Source organism: Pristis pectinata, chromosome 8 (assembly GCF_009764475.1).
Source record: "Pristis pectinata isolate sPriPec2 chromosome 8, sPriPec2.1.pri, whole genome shotgun sequence".
In the NCBI taxonomy this organism is placed as follows: domain Eukaryota; kingdom Metazoa; phylum Chordata; class Chondrichthyes; order Rhinopristiformes; family Pristidae; genus Pristis; species Pristis pectinata.
This window is the reverse complement of record NC_067412.1, coordinates 83108316-83129173: the sequence shown is the minus strand read 5'-3', so window position 1 is coordinate 83129173 and position 20858 is coordinate 83108316. Positions and strand designations below refer to the sequence as shown.

The following is a 20858-nucleotide window of genomic DNA, read 5'->3' as shown; positions in this document are numbered from 1 at the left end:
TTGGAGCCCTCTTACCCCTGATTCCCCTTTGAAGGGAAGAGGACAAAATGTTTTTTTTCCCCCCACTCAGAGGGTGTTAGGGGTCTGGAACTCGCTCTTGAAGTGGTAGAAGCAGAAAGCCTCATCATATTTGCCAGGGAATGTCAATTTTTGAAGACTTGCACAGTTTGATTTTCATCTTTACCTCTGGGGTCCAAATAAATTCAGATGGTGGGTGCTGAATGAAAGCAGTAGGATTCTTTGGTTAAGTACTGCCATTGTCCGTTTTATGCTGATTAGTTTTTTTCGATGAAGGGTAAGCTTGATTGGAGTTGAGAGGAAGAGATTGTGGGGGTGGCAAACAAACCCCTGGATGAACCCTTGTTCCAAGTGGAGATGAACGCATTTATTTTCATGCTCTGCTTCTCAACATGGAAGTAATGAAATGGTCCATCATTTCATTAGATTTAAAAAGTAGCCATTCAAGCTTTAAAGGAATCATACCATACTTTAAAACTGGCTGTAAATCATTTTTGACCTACACAGCATATCCACAAGAGGCATTTGCAATGTAAACCTGTTGAAAATGCCACTAATGGCCACCTGACCCTCATTTACCTGGAAGATTGTTCAGTCTGTATTGCTTAATCACTATAGATTGCATCTCCACCCATGCTTCCTATTTTTGACTAGTGACAGAAATCATGCAACTGGAGGGGAGGCTCACCCAGCATCCTCAGAGCAAGTGAATATGTTTCTATTAGATTGTAGATAAGATTGCTACTTTCTTTTTCTTTGTAGGATTTGCCAGGCATTACAGTGCTGAGGTTAGAGACTTCCCAGTTCAAGCACCTGCAGCTAGCGTCAATCGTGCCAAGGTGAGTTATAGGATGAATATATCTGAAGTAGTGCTCCCACTCTACATTTACAATTTCACAAGAGGACATCTGTTTTACTGTGACATTTTTCATTTCCTAACTCGGCCATTATACAACATTTCTAAGTGAGAATATAAACTCTGCGGCATTTAATTACAGATTATTAGACTCCTCAATTTCAATGGAACTCCTAATTTTTTTTTTAAAGTTTATTGACATTCCTGGCATTCATTCAGCAATTACTCAGGGTGACGTGTTAAAATAGAGAACTGTAGTCTTTGACCCACATCTCAGTATATCATAGTTCCAGTTGTTGGACTATAGCACAAGGTAGGGACTGAATAGGATGGCAAGCTCCAGTGAAAACGTTAGTAGCACATTCCTATACAATGTCAACTGTTGCACAAGTTGTTAGTGAGCAGAGAGAGAGAGATAGTGAGAAGGTAGAGTTAATAAGAACCGTAGATAAGAAGCAAATGGCAGGGTCCAACCTATTTCCATTGTATCCCATACTGAGATTGCAGAGTTCCCAGTCTACTGATATTACAGACTAGAAATTGGCAAATTAATTATGATCCTGTGCCTCACAGTGTTTGGGGATCCTTGTGGAATGGGAATTGACCAGTGTGTATTATCATGGTGGGGAGAGGCAGGGAGGGTGGTGATTCTGACAGCCATAGACACTAAAGGCATGACCTCTCTTCACTCCTTCCTTCTTCGCAACTCTTGCCATTTTTTTCCCATTCCATAGCAGCTGTGTGCTACTATGCTGTGACTGCTGTGGGGAGTGTACTTTAAGGCACTGACTCGCTTCCCAGCAATTGACATGTGTGGAAATGATTCAGTAGCTGCAAATTCTCAATGATGCTGGGATAGGGAAACACACAGGCAATGTTTTAATGAAGGAAAAATGGCACAAACTACCTTGACAAGTTTGAAAGTTAAATTTCACCAATTTAGTGATTTTGATTTTTAGTCCACCCATAAGATGAAGGGCTAAATTCAGTCCTCATTTAACACACCAAAAATGGTGGAAGATGATGAGAAATGGCAGATGATCTTTGGTTGACTGATGGCCCTTTTTGGAATAGTTTAACAGAATGTGAATTTCAGTTTTTACATATTTCTCCCAAAGTAAATGGAAAGTGATTGCAGTCAGGGACAAAGGTTGCAACATCTCATCGCTTGCTTCAGAAAATTTTGGAAGAGGTTGAATTGCATTGTGTAATTTCAATAACAAGAGCATTAATGCTTATTTGTGAAATCCCTCTGTACTATTTTAATTAAAGTACTAAGTACTTTGAAAACCAATTGAATAATGCTTCTCTTAAAATTTGCAGGAAAAATAATTTTGTACAGGTTCACATCTATATCACACAAACAGTTTTAGCCTGTGAGAGGAACCTTGATGCTTAATTATGGGCACAGCTTATTGTTAATAGTGGCACTTAGAATTAATTAGTGCCTCCTCCTAGAGTCATAGTCGTGGAGTTGTATAGCACAGATACAGGCCCTTCAGTCCACTGTGTTCATGCTGATCTTTTTGCCCATTTACACAAATCCCATTTGTCTGAAATAGGTCTGTATCCTTCTACGCCTTGCCTATTTAAGTGTTGGTCTAAATGTCTCTAAAACATAGTGTTTGTATCTGATTGCACCACCTCCTCTGGCAGCGAGTTGGATCCACTACTTTACACGTTATGTTAATAAGTGGCTGACGGAATTGATTGATTTGTGGCCAAGTTTGCGGATGATACGAAGGTAGGTGGAGGGGCACGTAGTGTTGAGGAAGCAGGGAGTCTGCAGAAGGACTTGGTTGGGAGAATGGGCAAAGGAGGAAGATGGAATACAGGGAATCATAGGGAAGTGTATGCTCATGCACTTTGGTAGAAGGAATAGACTATTTTCTAAATGGGGAGAGAATTCAGAAAATCGGAGGTGCAAAGGGACTTGGTAGTCCTAGTGCAGGATTCCCTAAAGGTTAACTTGCAGGTTGAATCGACAGTAAGGGAGACAAATACAATGTTAGCATTCATTTGGAGAGGACTAGAATATAAGACAATAAGACATACGAGCATAATTAGGCTGTTCAGCCCATCGAGTCTGCTCTGCTATTCAATCACGGCTGATTTACTTTTCCCTCTTGACCCCATTCTCCTGCCTTCTCCCCGTAACCTTTGACGCCCTTACTAATCAAGAATCTATCAAACCTCCGCTTTAAATATACCCAATAACTGGCCTCCGCAGCCGTCTGTGGCGATGAATTCCACAGATTCACCACCCTCTGGCTAAAGAAATTCCTCCTCATCTCTGTTCTAAAGGGACATTCTTCTATGCTCAGACAGTGCCCTCTGGTCCTAGATGCTCCCACTACTGGAAGCATCCTCTCTACATCAACTCTATCAAAGCCTTTCAATATTCGGTAGGTTTGTAGGTTTCAATGAGATCCCCTCCACCACACCCCGCAACCCCCCCCATCCTTCCTTCCTTCTAAACTCTAGTGAGTACACGCCCAGAGTCATCAAACACTCCTCATACATTAACCCTTTAATTTCCTGGGATCATTCTTGTAAATCTCCTCTGCACCCTCTCCAATGCCAGCGCATCCATCCTTAGATATGGGCCCCAATACTTCAAATGTGGTCTGACCAATACCTATAAAGCCTCAGCATTACATCCTTGCTTTTATATTCTAGTCCTCTTGAAATGAATGCTAACATTGTATTTGCCTTCTTACTACTGACTCAACCTGCAAGTTAACCTTTAGGGAAATCTTGCACTAGGACTCCCAAGTCCCTTTGCACCTCCAATTTCTGAATTCTCTCCCCATTTAGAAAAAAGTCTACATCGTTATTCATTCTACCAAGTGCATGACCGTACACTTCCCTATGCTGTATTCCATCTGCCACTTCTTTGTCCATTCTCTCGACCAGCCCATTCTGCAGACTCCCTGCTTCCTCAACACTACCTGCCCCTCCACCTATCTTTGTATTATCCACAAACTTGGCCACACAGCCATCAATTCCATCTTCCAGATCATTAACATATAATATTAAAAGTAGCAGACCCAACACTGACCCCTGGGGAACACCACTAGTCACCAGCAGCCAACCAGAAAAGGCCCCCTTTATTCCCACTTTTGCCTTCTGTCAGTCAGCCAATCTTCTATCCACGCCACTACTTTTCCTGTAATACCATGGGCTCCTATCTCGTTTAGTAGCCTCATGTGCGGCACCTTGTCAAAGGCTTTCTGAAAATTCAAGTAAACAACATCCACTGACTCTCCTTTGTCTATCCTGCCTGTTACTTCCTCAAAGAATTCCAACAGATTTGTCAGGCAAGATCTCCCCTTAAGGAAATCATGCTGACTTCAGCCTATTTTATCATGTGCTTCCAAGTACCCCGAAACCTCATCCTTAATAATGGACTCTAACATCTTACCAACCACTGAAGTCAGGCTAACAGGCCTATAATTTCCTGTCTTTTGCCTTCCTCCCTTAAAGGGTGGAGTGACATTTGTGATTTTCCAGTCCTCCGGAACCATTCCTGAATCTAGTGATTCTTGAAAGATCACTACGAATGCCTCCACAATCTCTTCAGCTACCTCTTTCAGAACCCTGGGGTGTAGTCCATCCGGTCCAGGTGACTTATGCACCTTCAGACCTTCAGCTTCCCAGCACCTTCCCCTTAGTAATAGTTACTACACTCACTTCTGCCCCCTGACTCTCTCAAATTTCTAGCATGTTGCTGGTGTCTTCCACAGTGAAGACTGACGCAAAATACTTACTCAGTTCATCTGCCATTTCTTTGTTCCCCATTACTATCTCTCCAGTGTCATTTTCCAGCAGTTCGATGTCCATGCTTGCCTCTCTTTTACTCTTTATATATCAGAAAACACTTTTGGTATCCTCTTTTATATTATTGACTAGCTTACCTTCATATTTCATCTTTACTCCCCTTATTGCTTTTTTAGTTGCCTTCTGTTGCTTTTAAAAAGCTTCCCAATCCTCTAGCTTCCACTAATTTTTGCAATATTGTATGCCCTCTCTTTTGCTTTTATGCTGTCTTTGACTTCCCTTGTCAGCCACAGTTGCCTCATCCTCCCTTTAGAATGCTTCTTTTCTGGGATGAACTGATCCTGCATCTTCCGAATTACTCTGAGAAACTCCTGCTATTGCTGCTGTACAGTCATCCCTGCTAGGGTCCCCTTTCCAATCAACTTTGGCCAGCTCCTCTCTCATGCCTCTGTAGTTACCTTTACTCAACTATAATACTGATGCATCCAATTTTAGCTTCTCCCTCTCAAACTGCAGAGTGAATTCTATCATATTATGATCACTGCTCCTAAGGGTTCCTTTGCCTTGAGCTCCCTAATCAAATCTGGTTCATTGCACAACACCAAATCCAGAATTGCCTTTTCCCCAGTGGGCTCGACCATAAGCTGCTCTAAAAAGCCATCTCACAGGCATTCTACAAATTTCCTCATGGGATCCAGTACCAACTTGATTTTCCCAATCTACCTGCATATTGAAATCCCCCATGACCACTGTAACATTGCCCTTTTTACATGCCTTTTCTGTCTCTTGCTGTAATTTGTACCCCACATCCTGGCTACTACTTGGAGGCCTGTATACAACTCCCATCAGGGTCTTTTTACACTTGCAGTTTCTTAACTCTACCCACAAGGGTTCTCATCTACCTTATTTTGAATGCTGTGTGCATTCTAATATAACACTTTCAAGTCCTGTATTCACCACCCTTCTTCTCAAATTTATCTCCATGTTGCCTGAACTTAAATTCTTATCCCTTTCTAAACTTTGTCTTATTCTTTATTCTGGAGACTTCAGTGACTTCTCCTGTGCTCTCCTTCCCTTTTACTTTATCCATACTTTTCCAATCTGTTGAACCCACCCCCCTACTATTTAGTTTAAAGCCCCATCCATAGCCCTAGTTAAGAGTTTCGCCAGGGTCCTGGTCCCAGTGTGGTTCAGGTGGAGCCCATCCCATCAGAACAGCTCCCTCCTTCACCAATGCTGGTGCCAATGTCCCAGGAATTCAAATCCATTTCTCCCACACCAATCTATGAGCCATGCATTTAACTCTCTGATATTATTGACCCTGTGCCAATTTGCACGTGGCTCCAGTTGCAATCCAGAGATTATTACCTTTTTGGTTCTTTTTAATTTAGTCTCCATCTGGTCAAATTCCCTCAGCAGAACGTCTTTCCTTGTTCTACCTATGTCATTGATACCCATGTAGACCATGACAACTGGATCTTTCCCCTCCCATTCCAAATTCCTCTGCAGGTCAGATGAGATGTCTCAAACCCGGGCACCAGGCAGGCAACATGTCCTTTGGGACTCTCGATCCTTGTGACAGAGAATTGTGTCTATTCCCCTGACTATTCTATCCCCAATTACAACTACATTTCTCTTCTCTCCCCCCTCTTGAATGGCTCCCAGGACCATAGTGCCACGGTTCAGTTGCTCATCCTTGCTATAGCCCCCACTCTAATCCGCACAGGGAGCAAGAAACTCAGACCTGGTGGAGAAGCTTTAGGGCTGAGGTTCCTCCAGCACTATCTTCTGGATCCCCCAACCTGCCTCACTCGCAGTCACACCCTCTTGTCCCTGACCACTTTGAGCCCGAGTTCCTCGAGCAACCAGCACTTGCTGCAGATGTAGTCACCAAGAACCACAATGGGGTCCACCAGCTCCCACATCATGCAGCTACAACACATCACTTGATCCTGCATCCCTACTTTATTTAATTAGTTGTAATTTGGTGTCTTTTTATTCAACTACTATAAAATAAAACCTTACCTATTCTTACCTGTTACTCACCTGTGCCTCCTGGCCAAAGCATCTTGAGCCAAAGCCTCAGATTCCCACTCCTAAACTGGCCCACTCTCAAAATGGCTGCTCCGCTTTACCCTACCTTTCTTTTATTGGCTGAGTTACCACACACTTAGCCAATCACACAACTTAAAAAAGCTGCTAACTCCACCCCTCTGCCGCTTTGGCTGCTGCAACTGGAGAAAAACAAGGATAAAACAACATAAAAGCAAGGATGTAATGCTAAGGATTTATAAGGTGTTGGTCAGACTACATTTGGAGTATTGTGAGCAGTTTTGGGTCCCATATCTAAGGAAGGACGTGCTGGCATTGAAGAGGGTCCAGAGGAGGTTTACAAGAAAGATCCTGGGCATGAAGGGGTTAACATATGAGGAACATTTGATGGCTCTGGGCTCTGGAGTTTAGGAGGATGAGGGGGAATCTCATTGAAACCTATTAAATGTTGAAAGACCTGGATAGAGTGGACGTGGAGAGGATGTTTCCAGTAGTGGGGGAGTCTAGGACCAGAGGGCACAGCCTCAGAAATAAAAGGACATCCTCCAGAACAGAGATGAGGATGAATTTTATCCAGAGGGTGGTGAATCTGTGGAATTTATTGCCACAGACGCCTGTGGAGGCCAAGTCATTGGGTATACTTAAAGCGGAGGTTAGTTGGATTCTTAATTAGTAAGGGTGTCAGAGGTTACGGGGAGAGGGGAAGAGAATGTGGTTGCGAGGGAATAATAAATCAGCCATGATCGAATGGCAGAGTAGACACGATGGGCCGAATGGCCCAATTCTGCTCCTATGTCTTATGCAGTTTTAGATAACAACAATTATATGCAAAAAAACTTACTGCTCACATCTCTTTTAAAACCCCTTCTCTCACCCTAAACCTCCATCCTCTCGTTTTTGACTCCCCTATCATGGGAAAAAGATTCTGATTATCGACCCTATCTATGCCTCTTAATTTTATATCTATCAGATTTTCCCTCTGCCTCCTTTGCTTCAGGGAAAGCAAGCCCACACATCCGATCTCTCCCTTCAACTCAATCCAGGTAACACCCTGGTGGATCTCCTCTACATTCTCTCCAGCGCAACCACATCCTTCCTGTAATGTGGCGACCAGAATTACACACAATACTCCAAGTGCGGTCTCACCAGTGTTTTGTAAGGTTGCTGTATAATGTCCCAGTTTTGATATTCTGTGCCGTAACCTACAAAGGCAAATATGCCATATGCCTTTTTCACCATGCTGTCTTATCTTATGACTACCTATGTTGCTACTTTTGGAGAACTTTGGACTTGAACCCCAAGGTCCCTCCTTTCAACAACATTCCTTAGCGCCCTGTCATTCACTGCACATGTCCTACCCTATATGACTTCTCAAAGTGTATAACCTCAAATTTCATCTGCCCAGTTTTCCATCTGATTTATATCCTGCTGTAGCCTTAGACAATCTTTCTCACTATCCACAACACCATCAACTTTCGTGACATCCCCAAGGTTGTATCTCCTATATTCACATCTGACTTGTTAATAGATATCACAGATAAAGGTCATAGCACTGATCTCATTGGTATATCCTGGGCCCGACAGATTGATGCAATCACGAAGAAGGCATGCTAGTGGCTCTACTTCGTTAGGAGTTTGAGGAGAATTCGGTATGTCACCAAAGACTCTTACAAATTTCTATAGATGTACAGTGGAAAGCATCCTGACTGGTTGCATCACCGCCTTGGTATGGAGCCTCCACTGCACAGGATCGCAAGAGGCTGCAGAGGATTATCGACTCAGCCAGCTCCATCACGGCACAACCTCCCCACCACTGAAGACGTCTTCAAGAGGTGGCGCCTCAAGAAGACGGTGTTCATCATTAAGGACCCTCATCATCTGGACATGCTCTCTTCTCATTACTACCATTGGGAAGAGGTACAGGAGCCTGAAGACCCAAACTCAATGATTCAGGAACAGCTTCTTCCCTCCGCCATCAATTTCTGAACGATCCATGAACCCTACCTCGTTATCCTTTTCTTACACGATTCATTTATTTTTATTTTTTTATGCACTTGCATTGCTGCTGCAAAACAACACATTTCAACATCATATGTCAGTGATAATAAATCTGATTCTGATATACTACTGGTTGCAGACTTCCATTAGAAAAGCACCCCTTCCACCACTATCCACTGCCTCCTAACACCAAGCCCAATTTTGGATCCCATGTGCTTTCCACCTTCTGGACCAGTCTACCATGCAGGACCTTGTGAACTGCCTTACTAAAGGCTCGAAAGACAACATTTGTTCACCCTGCCTTCATCAATCTTCTTGGTTAACTCCTTAAAAAACTTACTCAAATTAGTGAGACGTGAGCTCCCCCTCACAGAGCCCATGCGGATTATGAATGATCAGCCCCTGCCTTTCCAAATGTACATAAATGCAATCCCTTAGGATTTTATCAAATAATTTTCCTTCCACTGATGCAAGGCTTAACGGCCTGTAATTACCTGGCTGATCCCTATTGCCCTTCTTAAATAAAGGAACAACATTAGCTATCTTCCAGACTTCTGGGCACCTCACATGTCAAACGAAGATGCAAAAATCTGTCAGAGCTCTAGCCACCACCTCCCTTGCTTCCCACAACAATCTGGATAGATCGCATTAGGCCCTGGAAATTTATCAACCCTAAGCATTTCATAACATCTAACATCTCCTCCTTCTGAATGCTGCCCTACTCAAGATTATCCATGTATCCTTACCTGAACTCACTATCTTCCATGACCTTCTCCTTGTTGAATACAATTGGGAAGTATTCATTTAGGGCTTTATCCACATCTCTTGGCTCCACACATAGATTACCCCTTTGGTCCCTAAAGGGACCCACTCTTTCCCTGGCTACCCTCTTGCTCCTGAAGAATGCCTTGGATGCTCATTATTCTTAATAGCCAAGGATATTTCATGACCCATTTTTGCCCTCCTAATTTCTTTGTCCCTCCTGCACACTCAGCATTCCTCAAAAGACTCCCTTGATTCCAATTGCCTATACCTGTCATTGGCTTCCTGTTTTTCTCCTGATATCTTTTGCCATCTAAAATTCTCTAATCTTGCCAACTTTGCTTTTCAGCCTTACCAGAACTCTTGCTAACTCTCTTTTAAAGACTCCCACTTCTCAGCTGTTGTTTTGTCTGCAAGCATCTTCTCCCAATCTACATTTAACAGGTTCTCTCTTGCGCTGTTGAAACCAACCTTCCCCCAATTCAAGACCTTAACCGGAGGACCAACCTTGTACCTTCCCGTAACTACTTTGAAACTCTTAGTCCCTTCATTTATCTGTATAGGATCATCCAAACAATTAAAAAAACGATGTTTCCAGCCTTCCCACTGGAATGCAAGAAAATTTCAGATGTTGCCTGAAAATTTACAAACTGATCTGCTCTGGGTATTGATCAAGTGTAAAAACGTGTTTTGTGAAAACTTTTTCATAAATTATTCTTCAAGATGGAAGAAAGAAGCATGTTCTGAATAAAATTGGAAAGAGAGTATGAACCTTTCTGTACTGCTTGTGCTTTTGGGATAAGCAGGCTTGAATCGAGAGTCTTGTAAACAGGTCTATGCAAAGCCTGTAATGTGGGTGGCAGGAGTAATTCCAGATTTTAGAAGGTGACTGCAAATATTTCTACAAATGCCAATTTTTGTAAAATAGTAATGCTGCAGAATAGTCTGATGTAACTTTTACAAACTATTTCAATAACATATGACAGTATGGATCACAAGGGACTGCAGATAATTCAATCTGGAGCAAAAAAAACAAACTGCTGGAGTAACTCAGTGGATCAGGCAGCGTATAACAGAATGATTGTTAAAAATTAAAACCATATTTTCAACTTCTCCTTGTATACCAATTTTGTTTTATTTAATCTTATTCTGAAATTAAGGAGATTATCTATTCTCGGATTAACCTGGTTGTTTTGGTTTCAGTGGTGTTCCAACTACATGCTGTTTTTTGGATGTTGGAACTTTCACAATTTTTAATATCAAACAGAACACTGCACTCCTGGGTTTTGAATATTTCATCAATTTAGCAGTTAAATAGTTACATACTAAGAAGGATGTGTTAATAGAGCAGAACTACAAGCCCATTTTAACTGACAAGTGTTTGTTCCTCCCATAACAATTTGAGCTTTGCAAAATATTATAATGGCTCATATTGTTATTGATCCATTATAATAGCCATATGAGCCATTAAAAATACTCAACCTGTAATGGTTCATATTGTTATTGTAACGGCTCACACCTGCCATTATTTGACAGGTCAAAAGTTAACATGCCAAAAAAGGGGTGCCCATATAGCCAACATTATACTCGGAGGTTTACTATAAGTGTTAATGTTAGTCCTTTTTGCATTTGGTAGTTTGACACAAGACAACGAGAAAATAGGAGCCACAAGAGAGGCTGCAGATGCTGGAAATCTGGAGCAACACACAAAATGCTGGAGGAACTCAGTGGGTCAGGCAGCATCTATGGAGGGAAATGGACAGTCGATGTTTTGCGTTGAGACTCTTCATCAGGACTGTCCATTTCCCTCGCTGAGTTCCTCAAACATTTTGTGTGTTGTTCAAGAAAATAGGAGCAGACCACTTCACCTCTCAAGCCTGCCCTGCCATTCAATATGACTATGGGCGTTCTGCCCAGGCTTCAACTCCTCTGCCAATACCACATAATCAATCTTCAGTTCTCTGATCTTTCAAAAATATTATCTATTTTGTCCTTAAATACTCCCTGTGATCTAGCCTCCACAACTGTCTGGGGTAGAGAATTGCAGAGAAGAAATTCCAAAGCACTTCAGTTTTAAATGACTGTCCCCTCAACTTGTCACCATGTCCCCTCTTCCACTTGTGGAAACATCTTGACATCTGCCCTGTCATGCCCCTTCAAGATCTTGTGTGATTCAATAAGATCACTCTAGCTCTTTGAAATTCTGAAGAAGCAGATCTAACTTCTTTAGCCATTCATGATAAGATAGCCCTCACATCCTGGGAATTAGTCTGGTCTCTTTGGGACTGCTTCCAATGCCAGTATACCCTTTCTTAAAAAAGGGGACTAAAACTGCACAGAGTGCTGTAGGAGTAATCTCACCAACACCCTGTACAATAGTAACAATACTTCTCTATTTTTAAACTCCAACCCCCAAGCAATAAAGACTAATATGCCATTGCCTTCTTAATTACTTGCTGCACTTACATGCTAACTTTTTGTGTTTCATGCACAAGAATAACCTAGATCCCATTGTACTCCACTGATTTTTATCTTCTGCAAAGTCATGCTGACAACTGCCAGCAACTTCACGTAATCATGTAAAAATAACACACTCCAATTAAAATAAAGGAGTGTGATACCAGAAAGGGTAGGGCTTGCTGTTATTGTTTCCAGAGTGAAATCTGATTCAAGCACCTTTAGTGGTGTGTTTCTTTTTTTACCAAAAGTAAGCATAAATGTGCTCCCATTGGCAAACAACATCTGAAGGAGAGACTGTATTTAACCACTCTATGTTTAACATCAGGCAAGTGTTTTATGAAGTGGAGAGCGCAAAAACATTGATAGAAACTGAAAGGGCTGAACGATGATTTTCTGTGGTGTAAGTTCCACGTAATTACTGTGTAGAATTCAGTGATTTAGTGGTCATCAGTGTACAATGCATTCCAGTCGGTAATTACTCCCGTCAAAAGCAGGGGTAAAACTGTGGTATGAAAAGGTGGCAATCATTGCTCTGTGCAGGATTTGAAACCAGGAAAGAGACACTTAGGAGCTGGTGACTGTTGCATCAGTTTGAATCGCCTCCTTCTAATTTACATCTTTTGGCAGTATTTCTGTATACTGTAAATAGTAAAATTCTATGAACTGTTTCTGTAATTCTAGTCTTTTGCCTGCGGAACAGTAGTGTAATAACTGCAGTTGGTTACTTATATTTACTGTCTTCTTTAACCTCTTCTACAGATGGGGTTCCTACTGTAACCTGAGTCTCCAGGATGTATCCTTTCTTTTCCTTATGTCTGATTTTTAATGTGCAATCAAATCTCCCTGCTGTTGCTCTCAACTCACTTGTACATTTCTGCCAGACGTTGAGCTCTGTATTAAGCCTCCTCTAAGTCCTGAGCTGTCTTTCTTCTCCATTCCCCATTCTCCAGTTTCCTATCTGTTTTCTTCCATCCAGGCTTCTCCCAGATCTCATCCAGTCGATAAGCCATTAACATTCTATATGAGTGAATTTATTGATTTTAACACACACAGGTAATTCTTCCTTATAATGTCACTTCCTGATCCACACTGTTCCAAAGTGGACAGTTTGTTATTGGTTAACAGTTAACAAAAATGTAAAACTTCTTCTGACATTTCTGCTTTCAAGAATTTACCCACATCCCCAACTTCCTGATAATATCCAAACTGTTGAACTTCTCCTACCTGCTGGACATTGGCCTGCAGAAGATTTCCCAGCTGTTCTACCAGCTCACTGAAGGTGGGCCTTTCTCCGGGCTCTTCAAGCCAACAGTCCAACATTGTCTGATAGCTGGAACAGAAACACAACAAGTTTATTAGCTGAACATCGCCAAACTGCAAATGCTGAAATAGAAGAAGGAAATGCTGCAAACACTTAGCAGGCCAGTCAGTATCTGTGAAAATAAGAAATGGAATTAAGGTTTCGCATGGAATGTTTCGGTTTCGTTTTCTGGAATCTGGGCATTGGTGGGAAGACCAGGATTTATTGTTCAAGGTCTGCTAGGGATAGGCAGAGTGGTTTGCTAGGCTGTTTCAGAGGGCATCAAAAAATAAACCACATTGGTGGATTTGGTGGGTCTGGAGTCACACACAGGCCAGGCTGATATGTCAGATTTCCTTCCCAAAGTGACATTGGCGAATTAAGTATATTTTTATAACCATCTAGTAGTTATTGTGTGGAACACATTACAAGCTTTTTTTTCTTTTCCCCATTGAATTCCAGATTATTAATCTGAAGTTAATTTCCACAGTTGCCACGGTAGGGTTCAAACTCGGGTCCCTAGATTACGAGTCCAGGCCTTTGGATTACTCATCAGTATTTTGATTACTCATCAGTATCTTGATCACTGGACTTTACTGAAAACAGTAGAAACCCCAAGAGAAATCTGAGGTCCTGCAGAAATTTGGGATAGTTCTTAAACAGAACTGCACCAAAATTTGAAGGTAATTGCATTTAGTTTGTACAAGCCAGTTTGAACTCTAAGGTTTTTGTGGGCATGTATTTATGTTGAATTGTTTCTCTATTGCTAACTCTATCTGTGTTAAACTGGTCCATTACTTAAAGAGTTAATTATTTGCCATCTTGTCTAAATTGGCAAAGTGAGTGCGTAATTGAGCCATCATGATGAAAACAGGCAAACTAATTAATTTTAACTTACATGTTTTAGGCTGAATGCCTGGGTGACAGAATTTATTTCCTGTGGTGGATTGAGCCCATGATCCACTATCTACAAAGTCAGTGCAAAGTCTAGTTTAGATATCAGGGGAAGATATCTTGCATATTGGAGTTGGTAATGACAGAAAGTTTACCCAGTTCACAATTTTCTATTGGCTCTGGGGTAGTTCCTCATGCACTTGGAGGTGTATCTGAGGGGGCCCAATCCCTGGAACGAGAAGACTGCAGAGGCACCATGATGGTCTGAGAAGTGTAGACTAGATAAGATGAAGACAAAGCAAAGAGAATTAGAAAAAGAAATCAAGGAGTTCTATGGTCCCTTAAGGAATGGTAACCAACCACTTTTCAATTAATTGGGATTTAGCTTTCAGCCTCAAAACCACAAGGATTTCACCAACCAACTCTCAGCAGACATTGGTTTCAGTGAGGTTTCCAAGGGAACTTTGGTCTGAATTCTGGGGGGTAAGCCAAAAATGCCTCAGAGTTCCCTTTGAACTGTTAGATCAGGGGTGGGTACAGCCCAATATTGGTTTTTGATTAATGAAATGCAAACTAGGTAGAGTTGGGTTCTGTTACAAATTACTCCAATCCACTGGAATTATAGTCTAGCAAAGGAAAATAAAAAAAATGCAAATGTTTGAAATCTGAGATAAAAACAGAAAATGCCAGAAAAACTCAACAGGTCAGGCAGCATCTGTGGAGAAAGAGATAGAAAGGCCACTTTCTTTGAGTTACTGTTACTGTTTCTGTTTCTTTCCCCCACAAATGCTTCCTGACCTACTGAGCATTTCTAGCATTTTCTGGAATTATGTTTCGGTTCTGCTCTCCTGATTTCTGGGCCCAGACTTTATTTCAATATTTCCAGTATTGTAACACCTTTTTGGTTCTTCAAAAGCAAATATAGATGTGACCTTTTTTTTGTTTATCTGCTATTATTTATGATTGGAATAGAAGCCAAGTAGAACAATTCACCTTTTTTAAAAAAAAACTTGAGTTTAGTAGTGAAATCTTACACTTCTGGAGTAGAATATTCAGGGGGTTTCATCCTTGTTCCTTCTTTTAAACCTATGGCAGAATTCTTCATCTATCTGGACTCCTGGATATGGAGAGGCGCCTATAGCAGAGAAAAAAACAAAGTTAAGATATGCTAATTTTCCCACCAATGTTCTTCTGTTCATTAACTCTAGAAGTATTAGCTATCCTTGGGTACTTGTCCAAATTGAGTCTTGACACTAACCATTGGCAGCATGCTTGTTCACAGCAGGCTGCAAAGTGAAACTCAATACTAACCTTAAGCATCTTGTCTTCCTTCCTTCAGAAGACATGGCCAATAATATCATTCCTTTCCACTATCCTGAAGCAAATCTATTGACATTAGCACAGATCAGAGATTGAATTCGAAATTTCATCCGGATCTGTCAGGCTAAACCATCATGGTGTCAGAGAGCATGGAAATGGGTCCTTCGGCCCAAATGGCCCATGCCAACCAAGATTCCCATCGAAGCTAGTCCCATTTGCCTGTATTTGGCCCATATCCCTCTAAACCTTTCCTATTCATGTGCCTGTCTAAGTACCTTTTAAATGTTGTTAATGTACTTGCCTCAACCACTTCCTTTGGCAATTCATTCCATATACTGACGGCACTCTGGGTGAAAAAATGTTGCCCCTCGGGTTCCTATTAAATCTCTTCCCTCTCACCTTAAACCTATGTGCTCTAGTTCTTGATTCTCCAACCCTGGGAAAAAGACTGGGCATGAACATCTATCAACTCGTACGGTATTTTTCCATGAGACCTTATAACAGGATCCTTAAACAATTCAATAGAAGTCGTATGGAAATGAAAACAGAAACTGCAAAGGATTCACTCTCATCATCCATTTCCACCAGGGATACAACTGGAAAATTAGCTATGGAAATATTCATTTTAATTCTAAATTTGGAATGACCTTTTTGAGAGTGATTGGAGAGAAATGAGAAGATTTCTGTGGTGATTTTTCCTCTTAATCTTGTATAAAATATGCAAAATGGATTCAAAACTTTTAAAAGGACTTGCAGGAAATTGCCATGAATAAGTAGTTGCCAAATCTGTAAAGCTGTGACTAACTGCCACGAGTTAATGAATGATTGATTTAACATAAAAGGAAGGATTAAAAACTCTTGGGTTGTGCCTTCTTCCTCCAACACAAATGACTGCACTGATAAAACCTCTATCAATTGACTTACCAGATGATAATCATTTACTGGCTCTTTGATTCCACATTGCTGTTAGTTTAAAAAATGGCAGTAGAGTGACACCATAGACTCAGGGAAGACCTTTCGTTGTTGCTGAGTCAATATTTTCAGCCACACTGCATGTTAACTGAGAGAGGGGCAGCTTTCTACATTTCCAATCTGAATTACAAAATATAAAAAAATACTGAAGAACTCAAGATGGAGCCATGAGTATTGACAACAGAGACCTAAGAGATTTTGCAGTTGCTGGAATCTGGAGCCAAACAATCTGCTGTGGAGGAACTGAATGGGTCAAGCAGCATCTGTGAGCCTGAATCAGGGTTAGGAGTGGAGAGGGAGGATGGGCATATAAAGAGGAGAGGGGGAGTTGGTGAGACAGGGACCAGTCGGTGATTGGTAGACTGAGGAGGGGTGAAGGATGATGGGCAGATGGAGCCAGGTAGGGGAAGAGGAGGGGTAGAGTTGAGGGACAGAGGCAGGTGGATGATAGATGGAAGGAGACAAAACAAAAAAAAGGCAGATGGAGCCAGGTGAATATTGACAATGCAGCTCACAGAACTTGAGAAAAAATATCAAAGAGAGGTACCCATGATTGTGACTTGTGGGAAGATCGCTGTTGCAGAAGTTTTATAGGCTATGAACACCAGCAAAAACATCAAGCAACATTGGCCTCCCATCCCCTATTAGCAGATGTGTTAGTGGTACAGCAGCTAAACTATTGGACTAGTACTACAGAGGCCTGTTTAGACAATCTAGAAACTGAATTTAAATTCAGTTAATAATCTGGAACTAACAAGCAAATTAGTCATTGGTAATTTTAACTACAAAGCTATAGATAGATAGATATCTTTATTAGTCACATGTACATCAAAACACACAGTGAAATGCATCCTTTTGCGTCAAGTGTGCTGGGGGCAGCCCACAAGTGTCGCCACACTTCTGGCACCGACATAGCATGCCCACAACTTCTTACCCATACGCCTTTGGAATGTGGGAGGAAACTGGAGGCACCTGGAGGAAACCCATGCAGACATGGTGAGAACGTACAAACTCCTTACAGACAGTGACTGGATTTGAACCTGGGTCGCTGGCGCTGTAAAGCTTATGCTAACTGCTATGCTACTGTGTAAACCATCTGGAAAACTAATGTTCTTCGGGGAAGGAAATCGGGCATCCTTAGTTGGCATGGCCCTTATTTGATTCTGAGTCACCATTGGTTGACTCTGAAATGGCCCAGCAAGACACTCAGTTCAATAAATACTGGCCTTGACAGTGATGCTTGGATGCTGAAAAATAAATAAATATGGAAATTCTCTCCCTCCACTCCAACCACCACCATTGCACTAAGAACATTCTTCAGGACTTGCTTGTGCTATGAATTGTGTCCTCCTTTTCCCAGAACATTAATAAATGATAATGTTTCTTACTAAGCTGGTTTGCCTCTTCTTATCATGTCCAAAAAAACTCACACTGTAAGATTGAGCAGGAAACTGGGATGTTAATAACCATTATGGCTTTCTTTGGTCTAGGTGTAAATCTTATAAACCTCAAATGATACAAAATTACTTGGAGAAAAAAAAGAAAATTTATTTACATTATTTCCCTTGAAATTGGACTTTTGATGATTAGCATTGGCATACTTTAAATGTTCATAAAACATTCCTTCATTCTTTATTTTCAGAGGCCTTAATGCCTGTTAAAGTAGTGAACAAAGAAATTGAATACAGAATGTTAAGTATTAAAACATTACTATCTAAAGATCAACAATAGTAGGACATTTTGCTTTATTTTACATTTTAGAATTTTTCCACCAGCCTGTTTCTAAACCTGGACACAATCATAATTGTTTCATTGGTCCACCATGTACTGTTACTACAACAACAAATACACTCCTACTTTACTTCCTGAGATTAAGTTTCCATCATTTGTAATTGCAACAGCCAAGGTATATCCCAGAGAGAGAGAAAAGAGAGAGATTAATCAGTGATAAGAGGCCAGCTGAATGTATGATTAAAATAAGACACAGGTTTTCCTTTTGAAAACTAAATCAACAAGATAAGGAGGTCTACTTATTATACTTTGAAAACTATTCTTATATTTCTTTAGAACCTATCGTGCAGACAGCACATTGCCTGACAAAGAGGTGTACTGGTACATAATGCTTTCTGTGGTGAGTGACTTGCCTCCTTACTCCCCGAAGCTTTCTCCCTATCTATAAAGCACAAGTCAATCACATGATTGAATTCTCAGCTGCCTGGATAAGTGAAAAAACAACAAGGTGCTGGAGGAACTCAGCAGGTGGATAAGTGCTGCTTCTGTATTTCTGGAGAAGTGAAGCAATGCATCTGGGTGGCACCTTATCCAGCACACTGAATATTCACACCTTCCGTCACTGTGGTTACAGTGTGTACCATCACCGCAACTCACAAATGTTTCTTTAAAAGTACTTCTAAAGCCATGATCTCTACCATCAAGAAGGACAGGAGAACCAGGCACGAACCAATGTAACCACTTGCAAGTTTCCCTCCAAGTTGCAACTTGAAAACATTTTAGTGTTCTATCATTGCAAAACTGTGATTATACCATTATCATAAGGACTGTAAGGGTTCAAGAAGGCAACTCACACCACTTCATCATGGACAGTTTGGGATGGGCATTAAATTATAGCCCTGGAGAGTGGCATCCATATGCCATGAGAGAGTAACATGGATTTGCTCTGTTTTGATTGACAGGATTATGGTTAGAGTGCTCTGAGTTCTTTGTAGGACATCCTCACAAGCATTACTGGAATTGTACTTGTGTCTCTTGATATTGTTGACCTACTCTGTTTAAACAGGAGGATGGACTCCATTATACCAGAAAACTGTAAAACAATTGCATTCATGTTAAATGGCCATTTCCAAATGGACTTCCAGCTGCTCTAGCTTTCACAATGGTTGGTGTCAATTTCAATGCTATGTAATAACTGGAGCATCAATATAGTAAAAGATTCAAGTTTGACTTCCCTTCTTACAGAGCTCATTAACACTTGTGAATCTGTAGGAATATTCCTCCTCTTGTAAATGGAATTAAAGTTTCATCAACAAAGCTGAAAGCTAGGCTTCCACTATGGTTTGGAATTGAAATTAATAAAAAGTTCTTTGTATTTAATCAGGTAGCGTGGCTACCACTTCACAATTTCGATATTTATTACGATAGCTTATCTTGTTATTGAACTTGACATAAAAGGTAGCCTGGGAGTACTGGGTGGAGAGGAATGTATCCCCATAATGGAGCCTGCCTGATTTTCCATCCATTACAGATATGGGTGGAATCGTTCTTGACTGAATTTCCTCCATGTACTATCCAGGCAATATCTTTTGCCAAATGTAACAAAAGGAAAATCTGGCCCTCACTTTCCCTAGCAACAAACAATCTGCTGGAGGGACTCAGTGGGTCATGCAGCAACTGTGGGAAGAAAGGAATTGTTGATGTTTCAGGTCAAAACCCTGCAAACATCGATAACTCCTTTCCTCCCACAGATGCTGCATGACCCGCTGGGTTTCTCCAGCGGATTGTCTGTGGCTCCAGTTTCCAGCATCTGCAGTTTCTTGTGTCTTCATTTTTCCCACCACTTTTGCAAAACTGACTGTGTTATTTTATGAATTTGTTCTGTGCAGAATTTTCTGGTCATATTCATCTCAAGAAAATGATGATTGAAATGAAGTTTGACATAAATATACATAGTAAATATTTTTGCTGTTGAGAGAAGTGGTACAGAAGAACATACGAGGTAATGGCTTTCAGGCTCAAGAAACCATCCATTCTATATCTATTTCTAAAGCTTCCATTCTTTATAAGATAAAGGAGTAAACTATGGGATGTACTTTAGTTTAATCAAGACAATCCACTCTGCTGATACACTGGGGCGAGGAAGTGCTGTTTGCAACTGGGTGGCAATTTGCTGTTGTTCATTCCTTGTCAGCTGTTTTTGGCTATTTATGTGCCTTGCCTAGGTCTCATTGCTCACTATATTTAAAAATTATCTTTTCCCCAATAATAATCACGCTTCAGGTGAAACCAGTTTGGAAAAAACTGACCCCCAAACATTTCACATCAAATAGTAACAATGAAGGAATAAAAATCTTTGCCTAAGTTATGGTGCCCATAACACCTTTTTTATTCTTTAATGGGATTTGGAATTTACTGGGAATATGAGTATTTATTGCCTTGAGCTCCAAATTTATTTAATTAATGTAATAATTAACTTTAAGTGTCTCCGTGGTGGTATTTGGGCTTCAGCCTCTGGATTACCTGTCCAGCGACAATGTGAAACTGTATCATTTTTAACTACAGAAGAATGTTTGCTTTAACCTTGTTCACTGAACTCCAAAGGATTTTTTCTTTCAATCTTTGTTGTGAGGAAGTGGCATCAATAATCATGCAAACACTGACACTGGTCACTGGGGAAGATCTATTTACTGTTAAGGTTGGTAATGATCATAG

General features: G+C 41.0%; 1 protein-coding gene across 1 annotated transcript in view; it reads right to left on the bottom strand.

The window, feature by feature from the left end:
• Positions 1 to 20858, bottom strand: part of LOC127573495 (vascular endothelial growth factor receptor kdr-like) — a 180720-nt gene that overhangs the window by 22547 nt on the left and 137315 nt on the right. Inside the window, 3 exon segments of the mRNA XM_052021772.1 lie at positions 13151 to 13256; positions 15155 to 15204; positions 15206 to 15255. Coding sequence (XP_051877732.1) covers positions 13151 to 13256; positions 15155 to 15204; positions 15206 to 15255 — 206 coding nt within the window.